This window comes from Rutidosis leptorrhynchoides, chromosome 5, assembly GCF_046630445.1.
Source record: "Rutidosis leptorrhynchoides isolate AG116_Rl617_1_P2 chromosome 5, CSIRO_AGI_Rlap_v1, whole genome shotgun sequence".
Lineage (NCBI taxonomy): Eukaryota > Viridiplantae > Streptophyta > Magnoliopsida > Asterales > Asteraceae > Rutidosis > Rutidosis leptorrhynchoides.
Window position 1 is genome coordinate 405274829 of NC_092337.1, and position 9265 is coordinate 405284093.

A 9265-nucleotide genomic window follows, 5' to 3' on the forward strand; every position below is an offset into this window, starting at 1 on the left:
ATTCTTGTCTACATGTTGCAAGGCTACCCATTTAACATGAGCCAAAAGACTATAGTAGCATCTCTCCAAAGGTAACTTCAGTGCACTCTCCAGTCCTCTGTGTATTACCCTTATTTTAGATTATATAGTTATCTATCAACAAAATCTGCTAAATTTGCTTCTTCTTAACAACATCAACTCCTTTTCCACGTTACATATAACTATAGAATGTGATCTATCGTTCTTACGGAACGAGCTTCTAGCTCAGTGGTACCCGATGCCTTTGATCCCTGGGCCCACAGTGGGGGAAGCTTTGACACAAGAAAGGCGCAAGTTCGATTCTCAGTCTGGGCGCTCCGCATGGAATTATTTCTCCTCCGGGGGGAATTTGTGAAGTGTTTTCGGGGGTCTAGCTAGCTGGGGTAAAAATTGCTCTTGCCGCCACTGTGGATACTGGGAGGAGGTACTTTTCCGGCACAGGTCTCTTTCGGAGTGGGATTGGTGGGTGCTACGGCACACAGGGTTAGCATGTCCCTGCCATATATACACGATTTGACACAACTCCTTTTCCACTTTACATATAACTATAGAATGTGATCTATCGTTCTTACGGACGTGTAACCCATACGACTTACTGTCAATGATGTTAAAGATTCTCAAATTTAAACGTATGACCCAGAAGCGGAACATAGGGTAACCCAAAGTGGGTATCCGTCCACCCTGGATTTTACAGAACAAAAATTTTTACACTAAAAAAAAAAAAAATTTACCAAAAATTAAGGTTTTTTTTAGTGTTCGTCCCTGCTGAATATGAAATATTTAAAAAAAAATTACACCCACCCCACCTGTATCCGAGTTCAAGTTCCGCCGCTGGTAGGACCACTTTCGGGTTTGCAGAATTTAACTGATAATTTTAGTCGTTACACTGTCTCTCGTTAGTCGTTAACTGTCCTTTGATATTATTACCACATTGCAAAATTTACATGTACACATTGCAATGTCAGTCAACTTTTAAACTTAAATAATCATTTCGATCGTGGTTTCTGTTAAAAGAACTAATCACTGAATTTTAATCAGAAGGTACTATCATGGATTCATGGTTAAAGATAAGCAGTCTAGACCCTTTCGTTTTCTCATTCTTACTATATTACGATTCTTCCACCAAACTTCTGAAAACCACATTACCAACAATTTCTAGCAGCCAATGGAGAAACATTTGCTATTAATAAGATAGCTTTGGCATGTCTGAAGGGGTGATGAATACTCGAACACTTGTTAGGTGACAACAGTTGTAATCTGTTAGCACACTAATACTTGTAATCTGTTAGCACACTAATACCTAATTAGTTAGTCTTACAACTTATGAGGACTAAAGTTGGTCATACTGTAAACTATCCCTTTACCCTCTCGTAAAGATTGATTATATGCAGCTTAAATAGCGCTAATCAACAAGCATTACATGTGAAAATGACCAGATCACATTGTCAATGATGGTATGAGTGAGTCAAGAGTTTTGACTTGGGCTGTGATGCTGATAGTAGTTTCAACACAATTCATCTGGGATGTCTTTTTTATCATGTTATCACTTCAATTCTTTTAATACTAGAATTTAATTTAATGTTTTCATCTTAGTTTAAGTATACTTTCGGTAGTTTCAAGTGACCGTATACATTTGTCACCATCACCCCAAAGCTCTACAATTTGCAGTGCATCCTGAATGTGTGGTCTTTTTGCTCAGTTACTGTTGACAATCTACAACTGCAGTAAACAAACTTGAATGCCTTAAAAGCTAGTTACAAGAGGAAGCTCCAAACAGATTATATTTGATCACGTTTGTCGAGAACGGCTCTTAATCTCTTATCTTTATTGAAGACGTGAACCTAAAGTAAGCTTTAGTTACTTATCAAGTGTCTTCCCAGCATTTCGAGAAGTAGAAAATGGATCAGCAAACTATAAGAGTAAACATGCAGGGATGCCAGAGTGAGGTACAGAACCTACTTTAGAGGTTCTCTTATCCATTACAGTGATCCTTATTTGGGTATTATTTCTGGTCACATCTATATCTATATTCTATATATCTTTAATTTCTAAATCAAGATCACATTTTGAGGTTAAACATACAATTAGAACTTGTCACTTTCAATTTTCTGATTAACCCAACTGCAAGATAACAATATCCTGCCAACTCTTCATTCAACAATCAACCCCTCTGCCACAGTGCCACTACTAGTCTCAAGTTAGTGCACCACTGTTTCCGTTTTGAAAGTAGTATCATTTGAACAAGTACGGAAACTTTGTACATGATCAAACATAGTTAAGAATTAAGCAAACATCTTTCCTAATGTTTTTTATTCTTGAAACGAGACTTAGGTCAATGGTTTATTGGACTTGAGATATCTTGATATTTACCCAAAAATCATTTCCAAAATTATATATTCCTTTTCTTTTGATTTGACATTAAAACAATGAGCATGCAACTTTTATTTTGTGCATTCAATTTAGTAGTGTATAATTTGTCCCACGCTTTCGTTGGACTCGTCAAGTATGCCACGTCACCATTCCCTCTAGGTTTTCAGTCGTTCACCTTCGAAAAGAAAGCATCTCTATGGTATAGGTTTTCCTTGAAAGGGTTTAGTTGTGACGGATGCAATGGCATTTTGTCAGCAGTATAAGTGGGGATGTGTAACTGTAACCCTTTATCATTGGGTTAACATTGGTAAAAATTAGTAACAGTTTCACCTTCTTCCTTTTTTACTTTTAAGGGCATGGTATAATTTCCCAAAGTTGTAAAACCATGATTTTCAAGGTTTGACTGCAAAGTCATGCTCATTCGCTCTTCGGTAAAGTAACGCTGATGCTTCCACCCTGTTGAATTGTGCATATGTTAAACCAGTTTTGGAGAACACGGTGTACCAACCGAAGTAACAAGCTTTTCATTTAAGAAGAAAAATTAATAATTTTCATACCATCCGGGATGCACCACAGGTCTTCCCGTAGCCAGGGCCCAATTAACCTAATACGAAACCACATAAATCAAGCTTCTTGTAACACATATATATAAATTTTATGATGCTATACATTACAAAAGATTATTTCAAGATACCTTATCAGTGCCGAGAGAATTGGCAACCACGTGGGTGACCTGTTCATCGATTTGATTGGTGCAAACAGCACCAAATTGTTCAGCAGTTTGCCATAACGGATGTAAATGAGGACTGGCCTCACCCACAGGGATCACCCTGCTAAATACAATTCGACAACCACCTAAAATCTTCCTCTGCTCTGATGCTAGTATATTTCTAACATCAGCGTCATCTAGAGACTTTTCCATGAAAAACTTTTCATGTATTTTCTCAATAACCTGCACATCAACCATGTATCAAAATTCAAAACACATCAGTATACTATCACAGCCAAGGTTGTAAATGTCGCGAGTCGAGGATGAGTCAGTCCGGACCATGGAAGTATGAGTCGGTTGAGTTTAGGACGAGTCAGGCGTTGACCAACATTGACTTTTATTATCAAACATATACATACTACACATAAATATTTCAAATATAGATATAGGGCACAAAATAGTTTTAGAAAACACTAAAACTTTTAACCAATTTTGACTTTGACCGACTCAGTCAGACTCAGACCGACTTTGGCCAGACCTTTTAGCGTTTGACCGACTTTTTAGGTGTTTTTGGGCGAAACAGGACAGGTAAGTCCCCAAACCGATGCGTCGGCCGACTTATACAACAGTGATCACAGCAAGTAGGTATAATATCAGAGGTGTTTACCGCCAAAGAAGATGCTAAAGTCCCGTCTTCTGGCCTTTCATCATGATCGATCTCAAGAAGCGAAGGACCCGGAAGCCCAAACTGTCGTCTACTACATGGAAAATATATGTATCTGCAAATAAACATGGTTAAAAAACACAAAGACATAAAACACTACTCTAAAAAATAGCAATTACACCTTGAATCAAGTCAAAGTGTACCTTTCTACAACTATCAAGTTAAGTTTATTATGAGGCCAAACTCTTATAGAATCAAGTCAAAGTGTACCTTTCTACAACTATCAAGTTAAGTTTATTATGAGGCCAAACTCTTATAGAATCGTCTATAATTACAACTGCAGACTCCATACCCAGAACGCCTTCCAAGTCCTTACTCTTTGGATCTCCATCAACATTATCGCCATCATCACCCCTTGAAATAACACGCCCGTTAAATAAAACTCCTTTTGGATCAAGCACTTTGGCCATCTCAGTGGCATATAGTTTGTTTCCCATTGTGTATAGATGAAGCTCATACAATTTACTAGCCTGAGGTAGAAAAAACAACGAATTAAAAACCAACTGTTGGCAGTAGTTTATGATTTGAGTTTTAGAGAAATTTAGTTATCCGATTTCGTACCTTTTCTAAGAATTTCCATATCCCAGGCCGCAGTTTGGTCCACATACACATATGAGGAAATTTAAAAAGATGCCTATGCGGCTTCTCACGATCTTGTTCTTCTTTCTTTTTTAACATCTCATCATGCAACGGTTCAATTTCAGAAAACTGGGAACATTGACACAGAAATTAAATAAATTTAATATAATAAACAACTTTATACATATACCAAACAAGATAGAATTACTATATTACCTTAGCTGAATTAAGAAGAGTATGATCAAGATCCAACACAAGGCATAGTTTGCGTTCAGCAAACATCTTTTTCTGTTCTTCCATTCGTTTTGATCTTTCCCGTTGGATAGCCGCCAGCTGTTTATCGTCAAACTTTCCGAAATATTGTTCAACCTCTCCCCAATCGTTCTGTGGTTGCGAGGGGTCTGGACCTGGAGCAACTTCTGCTGTGGGCCCACTCCCAATCTGGGAAGGTGTCTGCACAGATGCAGTAGCAGTTGTCGACACAATATCAGCAATGTTTTTCAAATTCTTGGTAAATTGGTGAGTGATATCAGGTGCCGAGACAGGTTTGGACGATAATCTTGGATCTCGCTTTGAGTTGCCCTTAGTACTGTCACCAGTTGATGAACTGGTAATTAAATCGGGTTTTTTCAACTCAGGTTTTTGTGATGATTTACTGTGCAGAACACGGCGAGGATCACGAGGTTTCATTCGGACTATTCCTGAGTCGTCCTGCAAAACATTAAAAGTTGGCCATTCATAATCTAACAGTGACATGCACATAAAATCGCATTGTACCACAATATTATAAGGAATGCCTTATCACCCACACAAAAAGCTGATCAACCAATAGGCCAAACAAGCAATTAATGACAGCACCCACACATTCGCATAATAAGCTCAAGTGGACAATAACAGAATGAGCACATTTACACATCATGTAGACGGATCAGAAAAAATTTCAGCACATTGCATACAGCCAAAGTCATCAAGGTTGAAAATGACGTGAGACGGAGACAAGTTGGTCAGGATCTTGAAAGTTCGAGTGGGTCAAGACGGGGTCGAGACCGACGTTGAACAACATTGACTTTTATAAGGATATATTGAATAAAAATATATTAAATTAAATATTAACATTTTAAACATAGATTTTTAAAATAAGTGATCTACAAATAAGATGATGGGGTGTTAGTTTTAGATAATATATAGGTTTTCTATAATGTTTTCAATAAATTATAGTGTATTTATTAATTTTTAAAAAGGTTTGGGATTTTCGTTTACAATAAAGCAAAGCCAAACAAAAAGTCGACTTTTGACAGACTTTGACCTGACTTTTTAGACTTTTTAGCGTTGACCGACTAATTAGACGTAACAAGACAGCCTAGTCACCAAACCGCCGCAACAGACGCCGCAACCGCCATTTGCAACCATGGAAGCCATAGATAGACCAATGAGACCATAGCAAGAATAAATGACATTTGCAAGAGCACAAAAAATATAGCATTTAAAAACACAGATCATGATAAAATGCTGACCGCTAAGACCGCCTGAGGTATTTGCATCTCAGCTGTTGATCTCTGCCCAATCACCAATGGTTGAGAGGCAACAGTAGTCATTGGTGTGGACCCCATCAAAGGATTCTGACTTGGAGTCTGTGTCACACTTTTTGGGGGATCAGCCGACTTCTGTTGTTCCATACTAATTAAATTCATCCACTGAGCAGGATTCACCGCAATATCCTTCAGAATCGATTGCAACGAAGATGAAGTGGGATTGATCCCCGTAACAGGTACATGCAAACTCCCATTACTGTTATTATTAGGAAAAGCAGAAGTTGTAGCAGCAGTTACTAACCCTCTGGCTTCATTTACTACATTACCTGTTCTATGTGAAACCCGCATCCCAGTTGAAACCCTATCCTCTAACCAACCACTACTTTGTGAAACGGCCATAGTATTTCTAGGAATAGCAGAATCTGCAACGTCATTTTTTGGCCTTTTAAGTGCAGGACCATCAGCCATAACAAGCTCATCTAAACTCCTCTGCTTCCTTGAATCTTGTAATCCATTAAGCGGTTCAATTTTAGGTTGTTTACTAGGCAATGATAAGGGACCTTGACTGGAAACTACCGAGTTATCATTATTGGCTAATCGGAGTCTAGGGTCACGTGTTTTATTCGGAACCCTAGTCACAGAACTAGATATGGAATACACAGGCGGAGAACTCTTAGAATTTGTGAATAACTCCACAGTAGGTCTTTCTACAAAAGGACTGATAACATTATCTTTTAGTTCTAAAGTAGCTTGAGTTACACTGTTCGAATTCTGAACAGTAGAAAAACTAGAAACCTCACCACCATAATCACAGCCAACATCACCGCCTGCATCACCACTTTCTTCAGATGGGGTTGGACTTGGAAGATCATTCGTCATAAAAGAACTACGTCCAAATTTTTGTTGATAACTAGACACAGCTTTCAGAGCATCTGTTTCATAACGATGTAGAACCGCACGAGGGGTAGGCCACTCTGGTCTTGTTGCAACATCCCTTGCAAATAGTCCTTTGCCTAAAGGTAAAGAGTTTGTATTTTCACGTGTTGGAGATGGAAGACTATCAACATCATGATCCTTATGAAGGTCGAGAAGAGGGAGTAACACCCTGTTCTTGAATGTAGATGTTTGTATGCTCAAAGATTCAGATTTTTTCGTGCTTTGATCTACAGGTTCAACACGCATTACATCTGCAACTGTTTCTTTACTTACAGAAGTCTCTTCCTGTGTAACCATTACATCGCCATTCTCAACGCTGTCTTTAGTACGCAAAGAAACAGCAGGTGAGTTACATGACTGCAACATTGTCTCTACCTGTTGAATATAAAAAGACCTCAATATTCTATAACTACATCACACTCAAAACACTCGATAACAAATCATCATCCAATTCATAACAAACCTCTTTCAATTGTTCAGGAGACAATATAACAGGGGTATTGTTTTTCACATTAGTCAGCATCCTATAGAAGAAAGAATCACCGCAAACGGTACAATAACCATGTCAGACACCAATGAAGTAACAATACATTGAAATATAGAATACAAACTAATAAAAGTGGGGATAAAGACCTTGACATAAGGTGCCTACTTTGTTCCTTCTGATCTTGGCTCATGGAACGAAAGACCTGCAATCAAACACATTTTAGACTCTACTTAACACTGAATTGTAACTAGAAACAGAATGCAGTTTTAAAAAAGTTATCAATCTAACTGATACTACAAATCCTAAATGTCATCTTACAGAATAAACCGTCTGAATAGCAGAAAAGGCCAACCGAACCAAATCATCTTTACAATCAACGGAGGTCTCAGAAAGCAATTTCGACAAGCTATCGATCAAATCCTCAAGTCGAGAACAAACTCCACTAAATGATCTACAAACAAGTCATTAAAATTAATCAACCAATCAAATTTAAACCGAACATTCAAATACTTCAATTACTAAATTAACTATTTAATTCGCTTACTTATTTGCATCATTCATAGTTATACCCTCGAAACCAATACGAATCACATTAATCAACTTCAAAGCATTATCATCATCATCTCCTTGTTTAATAGTATTAGTATCCGTATTCATATCAACATCCAAATCAATCTCACCTTCTTCAATTTCACCTTCTTCTTTCTCACTATCATCACCACTTACATCCACTACCACATTATTTACATCACTCAACTGATTCGAATCATTATTCAAATTATTATTATTGTTATTATTCATGGTTGTTAAATAAGAATCAAGAGGTTTATTTTGAACAGCTTGTGCCCAAGCAAAATTATACAACCCTGGAGCATAATTCCTAGACATCTGATACTTTTTTTGATACTTGACCAGATCTTCCATCGTCCACACTTGTTGTTGTTGTGGTTGTTGCTTTGACTGGTCAACGATTGCATTCTTATTAAAATCAACAGTTTCCGATTTAGTTTCCGGTATAATCGCCGGTGATTTCGGAGTAAACTCGGAAGCACTGATTTCTTCAACACCAGCAGAATCTGATATTTCACCTTCTTCTACATCAACTATAACTATATCTTTACCCATTGATTGACGTTAATTATACAACCTTATAGATAGATATAGTAATTAGATACAGATGTAATAATTATTAAATCAAATCGGATATTGTTCAAATTTCAAAAGCTAGGGTCTGGAGTTATTAATCGTAACCCTAAATGTGATGAGATATAATAAAATTAAATAATGACGAAATAATAATTTGATTGGAATACGGAAATCAAATTCGATTTGATTTTGAATTAATGATTTTGAAAAAATTTAAATTAGAATTACAAAAAAGAATTTTGAGATCAAACGGCGTGCGCAAATAGTGAATCGAGAAAAATTAGATGAGAGAGTAACGAAAGGGCGAAGAATGGAAATTATAAACGGGGTGGGTTAAGGTGGGGTATAGGTGTACCATATCAGATCTAAGCTGGAAATACAAGTGGGATAGGATCTTGACCGTACACGTCAGCAATTCGTATTGAGAGTTGAATCTAGTAGGGGCTGCATAATGATGTATGAGGTATCATGGTACAACATGTATTCATGTCTTGGTAGGAAAGGCTTTACAAATCCCTTGTCTTTCTATATATTTACATTGGCATCCTTGAAAATATATTTGCTCTACTTTTGTTACAAAAGTCAAGTTATGTACTACCGTTAGTTTAGTTTACAAAAAAAATACGATTATAACAAGATTTAAGCTCCTATAGTTTATAAAATATTATATTATTATTTGTAATGCGTTTTACAACAAAAAATAATTAATGTGTAAAATCAAAAATATTATCTTGATTCTTGAAGCATATAATATAACGCGTTAT

General features: G+C 37.0%; 1 protein-coding gene across 1 annotated transcript; it reads right to left on the minus strand.

The window, feature by feature from the left end:
- Positions 1-1384: 1384 nt before the first annotated feature.
- Positions 1385-8750, minus strand: LOC139850529 (RNA polymerase II C-terminal domain phosphatase-like 3). Its single transcript, XM_071840100.1, has 12 exons — positions 7900-8750; positions 7674-7806; positions 7502-7557; positions 7332-7392; positions 5915-7243; positions 4617-5111; positions 4383-4529; positions 4032-4291; positions 3765-3876; positions 3083-3340; positions 2946-2992; positions 1385-2844 (listed from the first exon to the last, which is right to left on the minus strand). The coding sequence occupies exons 1-12, from the start codon at positions 8478-8480 to the stop codon at positions 2781-2783; spliced, it is 3543 nt and encodes a 1180-aa protein (XP_071696201.1). The 5' UTR covers positions 8481-8750; the 3' UTR covers positions 1385-2780.
- Positions 8751-9265: the final 515 nt, after the last annotated feature.

Coding starts and splice junctions, on each gene's coding strand:
- LOC139850529 (XM_071840100.1), bottom strand. CDS start 8,480: ATGGGTAAAGATATAGTTATAGTTGATGTAGAAGAAGGTGAAATATCA. Junction 4,292..4,382: donor TATGGAAATTCTTAGAAAAG/GTACGAAATCGG, acceptor TTTCTACCTCAG/GCTAGTAAATTGTATGAGCT. Junction 2,845..2,945: donor CCTGTGGTGCATCCCGGATG/GTATGAAAATTA, acceptor ACAATTCAACAG/GGTGGAAGCATCAGCGTTAC.